At 43.1% G+C, this 18,625-nt stretch overlaps 1 protein-coding gene across 6 annotated transcripts in view; it reads left to right on the forward strand.

The window, feature by feature from the left end:
• Window positions 1–18,625, forward strand: part of Ziz (dedicator of cytokinesis protein Ziz) — a 181,445-nt gene that overhangs the window by 119,460 nt on the left and 43,360 nt on the right. For 4 of the 6 annotated variants that reach the window (XM_077698399.1, XM_077698400.1, XM_077698396.1 and 1 more), the window contains exons 15-23: window positions 233–423; window positions 804–869; window positions 1,757–1,849; window positions 2,273–2,430; window positions 4,795–4,882; window positions 5,662–5,748; window positions 8,958–9,050; window positions 15,365–15,424; window positions 17,761–17,946. In XM_077698399.1, coding sequence (XP_077554525.1) covers window positions 233–423; window positions 804–869; window positions 1,757–1,849; window positions 2,273–2,430; window positions 4,795–4,882; window positions 5,662–5,748; window positions 8,958–9,050; window positions 15,365–15,424; window positions 17,761–17,946 — 1,022 coding nt within the window. The remainder of the gene's footprint in view (window positions 1–232; window positions 424–803; window positions 870–1,756; window positions 1,850–2,272; window positions 2,431–4,794; window positions 4,883–5,661; window positions 5,749–8,957; window positions 9,051–15,364; window positions 15,425–17,760; window positions 17,947–18,625) is intronic. The other 2 variants (XM_077698401.1, XM_077698398.1) reach the window with 1 other exon arrangement.

The following is an 18,625-nucleotide window of genomic DNA, read 5'->3' on the forward strand; positions in this document are numbered from 1 at the left end:
ATCTTACCCTTTAATAGTTCAAGGTCTCTTACAAGACAGAGTGACGTGTGTGTTATTCAGTAAATATCATAACGGATTAACAAATTTGGGCCAGATGTAACTGTTACAGCTTCATCAATATTTTATCTCACTTTATTTTTGTATTATTATTTTCTTTTTATTCTTCTTCTTTTTTTTATTCTCGTGAGTATTGGTGCCCAGTCAGTGTCCACTGCCTTGTCTCCCCTCGCAGACTCCCTGACCACGTCCCTGGTTCCCGTGGTGCCGTTCCCGATGCCCCCCAGGCCCGAGGGCCCCACACTGGAGGTGCAGCAGTTCCCGACGGACGTGGCGTCCGACAGCCACCCGTTCTTTGCGTACCTCAACCACCTGTACGTGTACCCCAAGAGCCTCAAGTACGACAGCCAGAAGGCATTCGCCAAGGTGAGCAACGTTGTTACGGCTTGGTGTTCTTCTTGCGCCAGTGTTGTGGGGATGCTGAATAAATCTCCATTGTAGGGTTGGGTAAATAGGGGTTAGCTAAAACTGGAACAGCAGTGAAGCGTGATGTTATAGCCTGTGGGGACGACAATGTAATGTAACAATTTATAGCCAAGGGCTGGCTTTCTTCCTAATCACTCTTAAGACTGTTCACAAAAATGCTGGATAAGGACTCTGTTGCTGCCTTAAAAGTTTTAGCAATTTCTCAACTTCTGGTAATGAAATAGTTTGCTTGTTTGCACAACTGTTGTTCATAAACTGTGGCCTTTCACGCTGCTTGGTAATGCTTTGCATATGCCATGCGGGAACTCTTTTTGTTACAGGCGAGAAACATCTCGTGCTGTGTGGAGCTTAGAGACCGTGACGACGAGGGGACCAAGCCATTGAAGGTGAGCTAGAGGCACACTCATGGGCTGCATAAATCCCAAGCGCAGTACCATGGATGGGTTAAACTGAAATGAGTGAGCAGTAGCTGAAAGACTGGAGCAATACGCTCATCTGTGTGGATATGGTGCATTGAGGATGGGAATCCGGGACATTGTATTCAGGCAGGGTGGCTGCTTTCATTTGAGAATGTAGCATGTAGCTGGCTGCTCGCGAAATTTGTGCATATGCATATAGCAACGCATTGTAATCATCGTTGTACTCATTGGGACATTCTCCTCACTAGTTTGGAGCAGACTGAGGGTAGCATCCTGCTCTTAATGAGTCTCAGTGTGGAGGAGTGCTGAGTGGAATAGAAAGATGGGCTATTGACGAGATGATTGGGTGATATAGTGCGTATGTGCATCACAGGGCATCATTATCGCAGTGACCTTGGCTTGTCCTTTCTTTGCTTTATCTAATTGTTGGTTCATGGCTTTGTGTGTGGCCAATATTATCAGTGCATCTTAATTATTGCTGCATTATTTCAACTCCCCCCCCCCCCCCCGTGTATCCAGTGGTTTGAGCGTGACAGGGACTGAGCTGGTGTTGGCAGACTGTAACAGGGTTGGTTTGTGAATCTAACTTTTGAAAATATTATCAGTATTTTAACTTTTTAAAGCAGCTGCGACTTTTCATGCAGCTTCTTTCTCTTTCTCTTTCTGTTTTTTCTAAACCAGTGGCAGCGATGTAACTCCTGTTACTCTCCCCTTGCTACTTACGGGCGACTTACCCTACAACATCTGAGCTCCATTTATTTGTATGCAACAAATAGATGGAGTTCATAGACCTGCTTTTTCTGGTGCTACTTTGTGCCAGTGTCAAGCTCTCACCTGTGGTGTGCAACTTGCAGTGCATCTATGCTCGGCCTGGGGAGCCCCTTTACGTCTCCCAGTCATACACCGCCGTGACGCACCACTGCGTGACGCCTGACTTTTACGAGGAGGTAAGAGGAATCTTGTTCTCGTCTGGCTAGCTACTACAAGCTTATGGCTAATGGTCACACGGGATAGATCTCTCTGAAGTGTTCTGCATCACTTCTCACTGGTTGTTTTCTTTCGTCTGGCTCGCTAGTGTAGAGGAAAGAGTGCTTGTTAACAGTCTTGCCTAACCAATAGTTCTGAAGTAGAGTGCATAGTGACGTCTTGCATCCTACTCGCATTTTAGCAGTCCAGTTCCAACATTGTAACGTACATATCTGTGACAGAGATGTTACAAACGGCTAACGAGCGTGGGATTACAGAAAGTTGATTCTAAGAGTTTGAGTGTTTGCACTGAGGTGTCGTACCTCTGGAAGTTCGTATTGTTGTGTGATGGGATGTCACGCCGAGTTTCAACTCCTCGCGTGCACTTTGCGTGACTTCACCAGGTGAAAGTGGTGCTTCCAGTGGAGTTGCACGAGCGTCACCACCTGCTGTTCACCTTCTATCACGTGAGCTGCGACATCGCCAAGGGTACCAAGCGAAAGGAAGGGCCCGTCGAGAGCATCGTTGGCTACTCCTGGCTACCCCTGCTCAACAAGGGCCGGTCAGTGAAAAAAAGCCTTCCTAGAGACTTGGAAATACGTGGCCTGATTCTTGTTTGACTACCTGCTGTATCTATTTCAATTTTTCTAGCTAACTAATTGCTGATCATTCATTGAAACATTTATGCTGTAAGAATTCAATAAAGAACGAGAAGAAAAAGATGTAGGTGCATTTATTTATTTGTGCAGAAGGACAGTCTTTGTGCATGTTATCATTGATTTTAAAAAATAAGTAATGGTATTCAAGGTGTTGCAGAAGTGTCTGCACCACTTTAAAAAAGGTGTTTTTGGGAAACGGCTTGCTCGATTGCACTCAGGTTTTGCGCGAAGTGGGCATTTTTTGGTCTATTGAAAAAGAAAAAGAATGGGCTGAAGAGATACTAGTACATTATACTTGGTGTTCTTTTTTTTGCACTATCAAAGAACTCATTGTATTTTTTAATTCTTATTGGCATGGGCATAGCAAAAAAGGTGTTTGCCTGTAGGCCAAAACCAGTTTTTATTCTTTGCCGGATGAACCAAGGGGTTGTTTTAACCTGTGTCAGTTTTAAAGAAATGGTGCCATAAAATACGACCTTTGTGCAATATGTAAGCTTAGTTGAGCTTGCGGGTTGCTTAAGAAATTGTTTAAACTGGCTCAGTTATTACTGCACCGGTTAGTTATTCTAGATATGAAAACTAAGGGAAGATGTAAAAACATAAAATAAAAGAAAGCAAGGAAACAATAAATATGATATGTATCGGACAGAAAAACCAAAGGATAAAGTTAACAAATCTAAAATAAAGAAAATAATTTAGCTTTAACATATGAAGTACAGTCAAACCCGGTTATATCAAACTCGCAAAAGAACACCTGTCAGTTTGATATAGGGGATAATTCGATTTCAGCATGCTAAGGAATTGGACGTCATAAAAGTACACAGCATTTATAAAAACACTTTAATGGTGAAACTGCCTCACTTTTGCACGAAATAGTCCTGCATCTTCTGCTTGAACAACCTCGCTGCCCGAGACAGTACGCACTTCTCCACATTGTCGAAAAAAATCAGAGCAGCTGAGGCCGCAATATTTCACATTTGCGAAGAAGCGCCGGACTAGTGTGAGTGCACCAATCACTTCGGAGGTTGTGGGCAAAGGATCATCGTTGCTTTTCTCTTCGCACCCGCTTTCACTTGTGCGCTTGGTATGATGTCGGCAATGTAGTCTTCCAAACTCTCCCTTGATCGTGACACCATCATTCACACTCACACAAACTCATCGACTAATGATCCAGCAATGGCATCCGAGAATTCCGTCAGCTCGCTCCACACTTCGGCAGCACCGGAGGTGGCTTCGTTGCACTCTTCATGACCAGCACACACAAGCCGGAAGATTGGAGCAATTTCAGGCAGTTTCTTTAGTAGCATCTGCCCAGAACCTTCTTCGACAAGGTGTTGTTGTCAGGAATCTTGTTCCTGATGGGGACATCCAACTTCTCACCAAGTTTGACTCGATTTACGATTGCCAGCTTCACAGCAAAAGGCAAATTTGGCACTTCACGCTAGCTAAAGCCTCTAAATAAGCCTTTATTTAGTGACCCTAGCACTAGCCACCACAGCTACACTACCGAAAAAGCCCACAAAGTGCGAACGACAAAAACACAATGAACGAAAAAAAAAAAAAAAAAGAAGTGTGGTGGGTGGGCGGGGGGGAGGGGAGGGTGCGTGTCGATTGCTTGCCCTACTTGGCACAATGGCGCAGTCACCACGATAGAAAGAGTGAGGTGAGGGAGGGGAAAGAGGAAAGAGCCGCCTGCTGCCTATGAGCGGCGAGGCTAAACTACTTGGAGGGGTGTGCCCGTGGAATTTGGAATTTCTCCTCCGTCCTGAGGTAAAGCCAACTTTGGGGGGGGGGTACTTCTGCGGCGTTAGACTTTCAATATATGAGTTGTCGCTGGTATTTTTGTTTGATATAAGTATAGTTTTTGCGATATATTCTCATTGTAAATGTACTGTGTACAGAAATAGTTCAATGTAAAGGATAATTCGATGTAAATGGCTTCGATATAGTCGGGTTCGAGTGTATAGTATGATAAAATGAACACTATATTTGAGTTCTTAAATGTGATTTGTTTACATTGTCACCACGAGAACTTTTAAAGAATTTTCTGGGAAATTTTTTTATGAAAGTATAGTCTTTGATCACACCGGGAATTTAGAACAATTGCTGCTTTTTTTCTCCTCTAGCTTTCATTTGTCACGGAAGGCATTGTTATATAGCAGTGTATGCAAGTACTGCTTTTAAAAAATTTATCTTGTGCTAGCTGTTTCCTTCACTCACGGTATTGTTATACATCCTGTGACGGCTCTCATCTCTTCACCTGGCAGGCTGAACATAGAAGAGGACATGCTTCCGGTGGCTTCAAATTTGCCCCCTGGGTATCTTTCATACAAACCACTGGGCCTTGGAAAAGGGGTATGTTTATTCGCAAGAAAAACAGTGATGCTGATGTTTTGTTTCTCCTGCAAGAGCTCTATTTAGGACAGGGGTTCCTGATATTTTGCATTGTATTTGTACTCAGTGAAAACTCTCTCTGTGTGGAAAAAAAACTTAATATGGGTTCCCCCACTGGGCATTAAGCTTAGGCACAGTTGTTGTTGAAACGAAAATCGCAACACCAAGCCATGATCCCACTCCACTGTTGATTGTTTGATTGATTGATTGTGGGGTATCGAGCACTGAAGGTACTAGGCTATGAGGTGTGCTGTAGTGTGCTGGATTAATTTTGACCACCCGGGGATATTCAATGTGTGCCGAAATCTCGACACAGAGGCCTTTTCGCTTTTCGACTCACTCCACTCTCAATGGCAGTGCACAAAAAGCATATGGTGCGACCGGCAAGCAGCCACCATTACCGTTTGCTGCAGGCCAAGTTTGCAAGAATTGAGGAGTGGTAGGCAGGGATTGATAAATGCTGGTCAGTGGAGTTGTAATAAGATGCTGATAATTTGCTATTCCACAGCACAAGCTCCCATTGTACTTTTCCAATTGTGTGTTAATTGCATATGCGTAAACTTTTTTTTTTATTTGCTGTGTTAGACTTTTCTTAGACTTTTCTTTTTTCCCCAGTGGTAACGAAGAAAAGCATATTTGATTTGCAGTGCTTGAACACTGACAAGATTTGAAACTGCAGAGCACATCATCGTGTTACACTTTGTCACTCATTGAGGCACTCCCCTCGCCCTGTATTTCAGTTTTGTGGACCTGATGTGAAACTCGTGGAAGGCGGCCGAGAGCTGTTCAAGGTCGGATTCAGGCTGGTCTCCACTGTGCACACAAAGGTATGCGGGCTTTATTAAGGAGCGACTTTGCGAATTCACATGCTTTCCTGTGCGCTGCATTTACGTGGTTTGAAGCCAACCCGAACGTAATGCAACCTCGCTACGTTGCATCTAAGAGAAAAAATGGAAAGAGGACCGCAGCTGCAGTCGCATAGCATGGCTAGAATTTGTTACTCCCATGACCACTCCTTTCCCACTTATTCTGCCATTGTCATTGCATTTGATGTAGTATTCCGTGCGAAATGCCGTTTTTCGGTGAAATTGCACTTTTAAAATCAGCAATATTGCACCACAAACAGCATCCCACAGCACCCAAAGTGACCAGCTGCACAATACTATCAGGGAGCTACATTTCAACCATGTGGTTGGTGTAACTTCAATTCCTTCTTGTACCAACAACTCATCGTGCTTGCAAAGGAACCTTACCTACATTTAGAGGTTGCACCTGCCCTGTGGTGGTGCTTGCATGCACCGTAAGAGTTAGTGAACACATTGAAAAACTATTGCAAACAGGTGCATTGAGCAGCCTAATACAATGAACATAAAGCGGCAACCACCACGGAGCATTCCTGCTTCAATTTCGTTTGTTTCGCTCGTGTAAGGAGTGGCAATCTTTTGTATCTGCTTTATAACTTAGCCACTCCTTGTTCAGATTTCAGATTTTAAAAAATCTGCATGGACTTACTGTTGTAAATTGTCTAATTACAGCACATGTAGTTTTTTCGTTTCCTACAATTTTTGTTTTGAGAATTCCCGAATGCTTTTTTTGTCATAAAGTTGCGTTGAAAAATGGTTCTATTTATTACTGCCACTTTGTTTTACAACTGAATATGAAAACCATGGTTTGTATCGGGTGCACTTTATCGAATCTACTGATTTTATTTTTTACATGCATAGTGGTAAGTAGGTAGTGCTTGTTTATTTAAAAAGAAGGAGATTGGGCGCAGCAGACTTGCAGTGGTACTGCACCGAAACATGCAGGACGCTCAGTTAAGTTGGATGCATAACCTGACAGAAATTTCGCATGTAGTGAAATCAGTTGTTGAATTGATATGTGTGTCTGATGTAACTGTAAGTTGAGGATATGTAGCGTTGAAAAAGTGGGCGTTAAAGAGTTTCAGCACGATGTTATTGAAGGCGCAGGTTTCACAAAAAAAATTTCTAGCTGATGATGAAATGCTTGGAAAGAGTAAAGGTTGTAGGTTCGTTGTTCTTCTTGATGTTGTTGAAGATGATGATGATCTGCTTTGGTGCCTGATGGTGACGGCACTGACGACACGACGACGATGGTTGATGGAGGGTTTTTCAAAACTGTATATTTACACGGAGATACATATACAGAATATTTACAGACTGAAGATAGACAGAGTAAGAAATAAAATGGGGTTATAGGTCAGCTAAAACGTTGTGCACGCGGCACCCCCGTCAGTGACGGACCCTGACCTTAAAGCTACCCAAGTGGTGCGGTCCTCCCTAGCCTGACCTGGCTAGCCCGGCAATACGCCGGCCGTGCATAGCACATTAAACCTTGAGGATTCGACCCCGAGACCTCGTGTCTCGTGGTTTTAATGGGTTACTTAGGCCCCACCCCCGATGCACAGGCCAATCAGCATCCCTTGGCGATCTGATTGGGCGGGTTACCACATCCGGGTTCAAACCGCGGTGGGCAACGCCCCCCGTAACCCTGAGACATCGGTCACCCTCTCTCACAACAGGAAGAAGGAAAATATCAAAAGCAAACCAAACACAGCAAACACTCAAAAACCCGCGAAAACAGGTGCAAGCGCCAAGGACACGATTCCACGAACGTGGTCTGCATGCCTGTTCCCACGCATCTCGTCCGAGACAGGACAGCTACTCAAGCCAGCTGAAACCCATAAACATCCGCCTTGACGACCCGGCGCGTCCCAAGATTCTCCGGCGTTGACAGGCGATGCCCCGTTAATTGGACCGTGGGCCAGAAACAGCGCGTAGGGACAAAAGGACGCGGCGGCCGGCTCAGGCGTCGCCTCTGCCGCGCCCATCCCGGGCCGCAACGCGCGCTCCCTCGCCCGCCTCCGCTCCGAGCGCGCACTGGCCAACAAAAGGAAAGCTATCGCCGTAAATCGGCCGCTGTCTAACCCCAGTTGACAGCTCCACGCTCCCCGTCTCCAGCCGCTCGACGGACCAAATGGCTTTACAACCCGCTAATGGAAACTGCGGTGGGGCCCGAGCCAGCGGCCGCCATGCCCTCGGGGTTCCATTTGAGTCGCCAGGCTACCAATGTTTTTCCACGGCTACACCACGCACTTCGGCCAAAACGACGCGACAGCGCAGCTGCGACCCCAGACAATGTGTCCTTCCGCGAACGGCATGACCCAGAGACCGCTTGCTCTTAACGAGCTGGCTGCCATAAAGTCATTCATTCCCACTTCTCGGAACCGCCGCTTCCCACGCGTTCGACTTTGCAGCGTCGCTGGCGCCTGGAACCCTTACAGAAAGAAATTTCTAAAAAAAAAAAAAAGAAGAAAAGAGAGTAATAGACTTCATCAAAAATAAAAATTATCCCGAATAATGGCTTGCATATCTGAAACATAGATTTAGTTGCTTTTCTGTTCAACAAATTCCGATTCTGCACTTGGGCTTACTTTACTTTTTTTCTATGTGTGTGCACGTGTGCATGTTGTGTGTTGTGTTGCATGAAATACCTGATTTCGCAGCAACAATGACTTCTTGTACTCTTAAAAATAAATCTTTGATTTCAACTTTTTTCAAGGAAGGCATTTAAACGAAAGATTTCTGTCATTTTCTAGTGTTCTTTCTGAGTTCTTGTTGTTAAAAGAGAGTTATCATGTGTGCTGTTGCTTTTTTTTTTGTTACACCAACTCAGCAGTGTCTTTCTTACGAAAGGGGTTTTATCCCCCCTGCACTATGCCGCTTTAAGCGTCTCTTTGTTCATTTATTCCAAACTGACATAGTGCCATTATATTTGTTGGGACAGTAAATTATTAGTTACATAATTAATTTTCCTTACTGAGCAACATTCTAACTATTGCTATATCAACAAAACCTTGCTCTGTGTGTTAGCACGTGGCCTTTTTGGTTCCACCCTTGCCCTCACAACCTGTTCAGGGCGCCACGGCAACCGTTTCCTGTTGTTGCTTTATGCAGCATGTCGTCGCAACCTAATCACAGCCTATCTCTTTTCCTCTTCCCCCGATTTTCTTTAGGACCAGCACCTGCACAACTTCTTTGTGCACTGCCAGAAACTGTTGGAGACAAAAGTCTTAGGTCCAGACACCGAGACGAGCACGCTTCTCAAGGTGAGTGCTGCTCATATGTGCACCGTGACCTCTTGTGTTAGCATGCTTTCAGCAGAAAATTTGAGCATGGGAAGTGCTTAGAGAGGTGCAAGCACCTTGTTGTAGTGCACACTGTGCAAGTTTTGGGGCACGTTAATTGTCGTTGTTACACTGTGGTCATTGTGTATTAAGACGCTGAAAGTGATATCCCTTTTGTAATGGCAGGAAAATTTTTCTGTGTAACTTTTTGTTTCAGTAATGATGATAATGATATTTGGGGGCAGCTGTTGCCTCGCAGTGGGGTGCTTTGCACATTGTAGCTCTCTAAGTGCCTCGATGCCGGGAGCTTTGGCTGTTAGCTGTAAATCACATATGAAAGAAGGGAAAAGTGCGACTTTAGTCTGTCCAGGAGGTGGCAGGTTTTTGCAGCCTGGTTAAGAAGAAGAAAAAGAGAACTTGGTTACTGCAGCTGTTTTGTAAACGCTCGCCCTGCTGGCTTAGTTTGCATCTAGCTCCTTACTGTGCGCTTATGCCATGTATAGGTATAGTGTAAAGGTATAATTTTGGCTATGCTTGCAGTGTAAGGTGTTTATTCTGGGGATCGTACTGGAAATGTTTCTTCTGTGTATTCACTGTATTTTTCAAACAAACAAGAACGAAGGTCAGAACGACTTCGGCTTAGAGTAGGCGAATTTGAAGACAGTTCTTCAGGGACATCCGGAAATAATCTGCCATGCAGGATATTGTCTCTAGCATTCAACTGAGGGTGTTTAATCCTCTATTTGTGGCAAGGATCTGGAAAAGAAAATGCAGGACATCTAGGAAGCCTCTTTACGTTTTATGTCAGCATTTTCTAAAAATGATTATTATGTATCTACAGTCAGTACATACATAAACTTGATGTCTCACAGTTGCGGCCAATAGGAATGGCAAAAGTCACTAAATAAACGTCTTTGCTTAGTCTTTATTTTATTTATGTATTAAACTTTTCTCTGTATTAATAGTGTTCATGAAAAGATGTGGGAAACAATTCTGGGTATCATTGGCTGCTACATTTGTATACGTTTAATAGAATAAATAGCAATTCAAAATGTTTTGAGATTACAGTGGCATTTCTATGCCTTTTTTGCTGAAAGAACAAATAGCATTGCCTTGTTTGCATGATTATTGAATGAGTGTGGCATTGGATTGTTCATTGTGACACTTTTTTAGCAAGCACAAAAATGAATAGCACGAAATGAGAGCATGGGCTGTTCTTTAGAATGTCATTGTGCAGAAATTAGCTGCACGTTAATTGGGTGCTTTTGCCTTGTCTGCGTGATGATTTATATCTTGTCGATTTTGACGAGTCACTTTTTTTTTCTAAGTTATACACACGATTACATAAATGCTGTCTTTTGTGCCGTGCACTCAATACTATAATGAACAATTTATTTTCTCTCAAAGCGTGCAGCTGAAGTCGTTTTTTTTTTTGTTTTTTCCAACCATCCTTTTTACATTTCATCCCAAGTAAATATGCAATGCTTTTCAAGTAACTGTAATTTGGTTCACAAAGGCTAGTTGTAAGTACGCTATGCTTATATAGGCGGCTGTTGCTTAGTTGACACCCGTAAAGGTGACTGAGGAATTCAAAATAAAATTTGTGCAATTTGTTTTTTTATCTTCATCATCTTCAGCGCATGGAGGAGCTGATGACTAAAGTATAGAGCTTTTGTTAGCTTGACATTGCTTTGTGAGAAGTAGAAGCATTGCCCCTGTAGACCAACCTAGCAACTTCGTTGAGCTTATTTATGCACACTAAACGGTTTGCCAATTCGGTACTTGCTTCAACGAACTGGGATGCACTGACGCTGTTCGAGCGTAGTCACCACTCGTTAACATGCTCGTTAGCCTGTACATGTGGTGGTTTCTTTGGGTGTAATAGTTTTCTGTCTGTTCCTGCATGGCTACTAATATGCAACCTGCCCTCTCCTCGCGGTGTCGTGACCGATTAACCCTGGTTGGTGGCTTGGCACGCAGCATGACAGAGTCATGTGACGGCATGATGATGCTTGTCTTTGTTTCGGAGTTCATCAGAAGTTTACATTTCCTGAATTTCAATTATGGCACTAAAAGCCTCCGTACATTCAGCTACAAAAAAATGAAGTAATTGTTGTCATTTTCGTAAGACAAAAATGAAATGTATATGGGAAATTAGTCGACTTTATAATGATGATTGCTTTACTCAGAGTTGTAAATTTAGTGCAGACCAGGACACATTTGGGAGGTTTCTGTGTCTTACCTGTAATTGTTTATGTTTTGTGTCGCCTTTTTAGCTCCTTTTTTAGGTTTCAGGGACCATGTAAAACATTTAATCGAACTGTTGGTTATTTTATCCAGAGGCTTGAAATGATGGCATTTTAAGCTTGCCGACTGCATTCGCAGGCCGTTCTTTGACTAAGAAAAGAAAGGTTAAGTTAGGCTTGTTGGCAGCTTTCACACTTTCACCAAGGCACAGAAACTAGTGGCCCTAGAAGTTGTACTTAGGTTCCTATGCAATTTTGGCAACATTTCTCAGTTATTGAAACTTTCCTAGGCTCCTTAAAGCCAGCTTTGGTGCCTTATCATTGTTTTTAAGAATTTTTTGCATTAAGTACAGCTCATTCACCCATTTAATAGAACACATTCATCCTAAATTTGGCTCAGAAGTGCCACCGCAGCTTTTTGAAGGCTTTTTTTATGGTACACCCATGTACCTAGTCTACACAAAGCCATATACAGTCAAACCCCACTACAACAAACTCCTTTCAACAAAATTTCTGCTTCACCGAAATTTCCGCTTCAACGAAATACTTCCGATTCTCCATCAGTTATACATAGAAGTCAATGCAACAAAGTTCTCCCCACAACGAACCATTTGTCTGGCTTACTATCGCTTCAACGAAATTTTCGCTTATTGGGGCTTGGTTTGAACATCTGTTTTACAATAAAATAAGCATAACACCAGCTATCTCTAACTTCTTATACATTCAGGACGCTTAGTTTCATTGAAAACGTACGCCATACACCAACACTGCTACCCAAAACAAAAACAAACTCGTAGTCATTGGTGGACGCCATTGTTTGCTGGTGATAATGATGTGGCTGGCCGTCTTTACATGAGGTGCAGGCCCGGTCCACCAAGCCGGACTACAGCCAATCCGTATCCAGTTTAAAGGAGCCATGAAGAGAAAACACAAGTTTGTTTCATTCAAAAGATTGTCTCGATAGAATCATACTGACACCACTTTTAATGGAAACTGCGCTCAAATAAGCTACATAATTAGGAAAAAAGGGAATGGCCATGTGACCCACTAGCTCATTTCCTGCAACCGAACCTATGATGTCACATGTGACAGCTCTAGGATTGGCGGAGGGCGGAAAAAGCAAACGCAAATTAAGCAGAGCTTATAAGCTTGCCGAACGAGTTATTTGCGCTTAAATTTAGGGCACAATCTCTTAAAAGCCGTAAGAATGGTGGAAAAAACAGTGCAAGTTACGAAGGCACATGTAAACATAGAAGTACCGATGCGTACTGCTGTGTGTACTGTGCGCACTATGCTTGTTTAGCTGCACAGAACTGCGGGGCTTTGGGGTTGTCTCAGACAACACTGGCTGATTGATTGACGCAACGAACCATATTTGTCGAGCGAGCACTGTTTCACGAAACGATTTTCTCCCGGAATGAAAACAAGCCAGATTTAAATACAGTCAAGGGAAAAAAACAAAACAAAAAAACAAAAAAGAAGTTTAATAACGTAAACAAACGCACGAGTACCTTGATGCCAGGATACCAGTGCTGCCGTACAGAGTGGAGACACCCTTTGAACGGTCCCGTGCGGCTGCAATTGGGTCAATGTTCTCAATACCTTGTTTTTTTCGTTTCCCACGAGACCCAGCAATGCGAAACAGATACGATGATTCAAAATTCGCCAGTTAACTGCGTTGTGGCGATAATTTTAGTGCGGCTTTGATACAATGACTTGCTTCGGCGGCGAGCGAGCGAATCAAAATGGCGGCGCCACCGTATACGTGTCTCCACCCTGTACGGTGGACGCGTGAATCAAGGGACCCTGAGTGGTCGGTTCCTGTGATGTCATTGCAGACCACGAAAACACACGATTTAGCGGGAAAATCAATATTTTAACTTAAATTCATTCATTTCTCAGTGAATAAAGCATGGTTTGCATTCGGACAAGCGCTGGAGGCACTACAAAACATGAAATCTTTCGAATAACACAAACTTGTATTTTGTCTTCATGGCTCCTTTAACTGATGTGAGTGTGCTCTGCCGTCATGTATAATTGTGAGCAGCTGTTCTTGCAGTTTTTCTTCTGCAATTCCTCAAATTCAAAAGCAAAAATAATGTTTTTGGGTTTAGTCTTAAACCCGTGTCATCCTATCTTAGTCGCGAACGCACAATCGCGTTAAATGCAAGCGCGCTCGGCTTGCCTGCTGAGGTCAGTTGCTGCCGTGCCCAGTCTGAGGATAAGATAATGGCACCGCTCCTACCACAAGCGAAAGGGGGCTTCTGACGGCCTAGCAGCTATCTGCAAGTAATCAGCTCGCTGGATACACCTTGCTGTACAGCAATACATTTTGTGCCTCTATTTCTTCAGCTCCATCCGTAACACACATTTTACATGTAGGTAAAAAAGCATATAACCATTGGTATGTTTGCTATCCAAATACACAAGATATTACTGCATGTCACTCCTTTTTCTAAACATTGTATTATGCGGCCAATGATGCGGAAATGTATGGGGCTATTTTTCTTGCCCTTCCGTGGTGTGTTGGGGCAGATCTCACTTCAACAAATTTTTGCTTCAATGAAATTTTTCGCACGTCCTGTCAATTTTTGTAGCGGGATTTGACTGTATGTGTAACGTAAGTAAGATGTGTACAGCTAGGGTTTATAATTAAAACTTGAGTAATTACACGTGAACCTTCTTGTAATGAAGTCAACTGTATAATACAAAATACAGCGACAGGTTTTGAGCAGCCACAGTGCGTAGGCTGAAATAAGTAGAGAAAAACATGCACAGAAGCCACACACTCAATGTTGTCACTAGGGTGATGTAATATCAGTTATGCTGTACTGTTAAATTAACAACTCAAACAATTAATAAACTGTTCAAAATGCAGTTGGAACCCGAGTAAATGAAGTGTATAGAAACCGTAAAATATTATGTAAAATATAGAGCTTCAGTCCAAAAAAATACATCCCAATGGCTTATGATTTGGAAATAAAGCACTGTTCTTGGCATTGTGAAATCTGTAAAATTGGGCTTAATATAATCGAGTTCCAACTGCATGTCCTTATTCACATTGGTTTGGTCTATCTTATGCTTTAAAGCTTTAACAATCTACCTTGGTTGTGTCTGAGATTCAAGTAAAGAGCTTCGCTCTTTGGAGAAACTATTAACAGCCAAACTACTTTGACGTTGAGCTTTTTAGTCGCATTTATGTTCTAACAGTCTAACAACATTAACTCTAGTTCTTTTTTTTTTCCTAGAAAAAGTTCAGAATGGTGTCACTGCATATTAATTAATGTATAAGCTGGATATGTCGATGGTACGTGGATCACTAAACTGCACTATGTACGGGGGAAGAACCAAAACACACAAGCTCATATGCACAAGATTCTTGGTCTGCACTAAATGTACAATACTATAGAACTTCTTAAAACAAAATTCTTGGTCTGCACTAAATGTACAATACTATAGAACTTCTTAAAACAAAATCCTTGGTCTGCACTAAATGTACAATACTATAGAACTTCTTAAAACAAAATTCTTGGTCTGCACTAAATGTACAATACTATGGAAATTTTCTAGGAAAATTTTATTTTGGTGTATATAAGAGTATGCATCATATCCTAAATAAACAGCCTGTGAACCCGGTTGCAGTAGACATGCTTACATTAACCTTGAGGAAGCACAGTTAGCATGAAAAAAAAAAAAATTAGAAGTTATACTATCTCATAAATGTTTCTTTATCCTTTTAAAGGTTAAAATTTTTTTAAACTTTTTTGAGTTGTTTTCTACCTTATTGGTTTCCTTTTTGTTTGGGTGCCAGATCGAAATCTTCGGAATCTCTCAAAATTTAAGTAGCCAGCTTCACCTAAATACGCGTGTCAGCGCGAGTGTTTGTTCAGGGCACGGCAGTCGGTCTGTGCGTGTGAGGGGTGAGGAGGGGGTCGGAGTGTGGGCTGTTGTGGAGGCATGTGTGCAGGGAGGAGGAGGGTGCGGCCAGTGCATGTTGCCACTTTCCTCCCCTTCCCCCGAGAGAGACGGCAGGTTGTGTGTGCCATGCAGGAGCAGGCAATCTCCTCAATGGGCACTGAGGCAGGCCGGGAAATCTCGAAGGTGGTCAAGGTTGGTATGCTCGTCGTACCTGTGTGCGTGTGCGGTGATTGCGCCAACACCGCAGTCCCCACTTGGAAGGTCACACCAGGTGTGCTTGTAGTAATGCACGATGGATTTGTTAGCACAGCCGGGGTGCAGAAGCAGGCCCAAGTTTTTTCTTCCCTTTTACAGGGCAGCTGTTGTTGGCTAACCCCGGAGGAGTTTGTCTACAACAGCTTCAGGGAAGATAACTTCGGCAGTGAGAGCTAACACATTTGAGCGTTCATGTACTGTACTTGATAAGAAAATGGTACGAGGAATTAAAAATGAAAGAGGAAGGCAAGATGGCAAGTCTTTCAAACAAAATTGGGCCACACACTGCCATGAAGAAATATGGGTCCCTCAACTTGTTGTGAACACAGAACTAGGTTGACTGGTCCGTCCAGTCATTGAAAAAGAAGCAAGGCATGCCGGTGGCTGGTTTGACCTTACTGCAAGCCAATAAGTAATTGCTTTTGATTCCTCATTCATGACACTGTATTGGCACGAAACTTGAGCTTATAAATTTTACACGTGCAGCATGCCACTTCAGATAACATACGCAATAGGTAGCATACACTCATTTCACACAAGGCTTACATGTGTTAGGCTCTTTTTCTTAGTTTTGCTGTTGAAAATTTTTATGTTGTGCAGCAGAGCCAGCTTTCTGTGCTCTATTATCCGTAAGTTTCGAATATTCGAGAACTTTAAATACTTGGAATGGTAAAACCGTGCTGCAAATTGAGTCAAATAGCAAGAACCATCGGGGAGTATTTTAAATTTTGAATATTAGCACACCTCTTGTTTACCAGGGTAAACTCTCATACGTAAGCTAATGTGAATGTCGCGTCTGTCATGGATGGTGCAACACAGTTTGTTGTTAGCATAAGAAGTATCTGAGATAAAACTACAGGGAAAAAAAAAAAACATAATAATGCACGTTCAGTAAAGGGAGGAAATCTGGCTCATTGCTCCAGAAACGAGAAGTTGAATTGCCATCACTGTACACGTCATGTGCGTAGGTGGGGTGCAGCATAAAAAACTAATTATGACACCATAGTCGGTGAGAAATACTTAACTAGGCCCTAAAATGTTTGGCTATTTTTTGAACATTTACTATTGTGACGACAAAAAAAACCCCCAAAAAACAATGGCAGTACCTTGAGACCCTTGCTGCATTGTAGGTGTTCCTTACAAAAACCATTTTAAACACAAAGCATGGCCAGTGAACTTCTGTGTCAGTGGCTTGGTGTGACTTTCTATTGGGACTGCGTTCTTGGCTGTTCAGTGCATAGGCAGATTTACTTTGCATGAAATGGGGGAAATCCGGAAGCTCTGCAGGGTGGTACCGGTGTATAGCTACTACCACTGCACATGTAAAATTCGCTGCAAAATGATCTTTAATGTTTTCTTTTTTATGTGCAATGCTCATTAAAAATTGTTTTTTTCGTGTATGTGTTCTTAGTTTTCACATAACCATTTTGTTTTTAAATGAATGACCCTGAATTTTATTTCTCGTTACTCTTCGTGAACTGTTAGTGTGTTTTCAAAAACATTCAATTCTTGTTGCTTTTTTTCTCATGTTCTAGTTTCAAAGTTTTCTTCAGAATCCAAGGTTTCTCGCAGTTAAAAAAGACCATGTTTTGTATTTTAGGTACACTACCATGCATGAAATTTTGGAAAGATCGTGTTTGTTCTGAGATAAAGAAAGGAAAATAAAAGAGAAATAGAAAGGGGTTGCGTAGATACACTCCTTAAATTGTATGGGTCGAAATAAAAATCGAGTGCAGGAGGTTAAGAGTTTGAATAACGGTTGCTTTTAGAGTGATGTACCCAGCGGTGTAGGAAGCATCTCAAAACAGGTTAATGGTTTTATGCCATCCGGTTGTTGCACTGTCATGTTCTTTCCTGAACGCCCACGTTCCTGTTATATTTCTGACTGCAGCTAAGATGTATTGACACAGCTAAACTCAATTATATCGAGCTCATGCATTTCAAAAATGATCTTCATAAACCCCAAACATCCTCAACATCCTGTTGAAATCTTTTTGCGCACTTTGTATATCGAATTACTGATTACCATACATCAAACTGCTTTCCCGTTCCTTTTGAGTTCGACACATCCGGTTTCGACTGTCGCCACGAGCGAGCAGCTCTTTAGGACAGCTGTAGCAGAGGCTAGTTTGCTTTAGTTCAAATGAACGGTTGCTCCCCCATCCCATCTTCTTTGTGGGGATGGGGAGGGCGAACACGCGTTAAGACGGCAGCTTCTCTGTCGTGCTACGTCTGATCCCGTGCTCGTGTGCATGGTGGTGCGCCACCCATAGGCCCTGCACGCGGTGGAAGGCAGCAGCATGGTGCACTTCCTGCCGACAGCGCTGAACCAGCTGCTGCGTCTGCTGGTGAGCACGGGCAGCGAGGAGGTCGCCCTCAACACTGTGCGCGTGCTCATCCACCTGGTCACCTGCGTACACGAGGCCGGCCGCGAGGACATCCTGCACAGCTACGTGCAGGTAATCTCTCTCTCCCCCCCTCTCCCTCCCTCTACACCATTACTCATTTCCGAATCAATTTTAATCTGAAACAAGTAAGGGTTTAGAATTTTTAATTGCTCAAGGGGGCAGATGGGTCTTCGGGGCCGAAAATACTAGGTAAAAAAAATGTTTTCTGAATACCGTATTTACTCGCATAATCCTCGCACTTTTTTTTCGGAAAAGTCAATGCGAAGTTAGGGGTGTGAGAATTTTGCGGGGAAAAAAATACGGTGCTCAGTGTTGCCAATTTGCCTTCTGCCAATCCCGCTAAATGTAGCGATCGTTTTTTGTATATGTAAGCTCAGTGTTGCCAACAGCAGCTATTTCTTTTTATTTTATAATTTACAACGTAAACAGTATCCCGTCGATCAGCGATCATGAAATTGCCGCCTTTGCTTTCTGACGCGCGCCCTATCTCGTCGTCGTCATGTGCGTGCCCTACTTGCGAAGCTCGACAGTAACGCACGTTGAAGTCGGTGATGCCAAAGTGCCTGCCTGCGGCGCGGTTGCCGTGTTCGATCGCGTACTCTATCGCTTTCAATTTGAAAGCGGCAGTGTAGCTGGCGTTCTTCCCCATGGCGAAGTGGCACCAAGCACAAAACAGAGATCAAAAAGTTCTCAAAATGGCAGCGAGCTATCCACCACTGACGCGAGTGAC

This window comes from Haemaphysalis longicornis, unplaced genomic scaffold (assembly GCF_048455015.1).
Source record: "Haemaphysalis longicornis isolate Haplotype H1 unplaced genomic scaffold, Haemaphysalis longicornis Haplotype H1 scaffold_2, whole genome shotgun sequence".
NCBI classification, from domain to species: Eukaryota; Metazoa; Arthropoda; class Arachnida; order Ixodida; family Ixodidae; genus Haemaphysalis; species Haemaphysalis longicornis.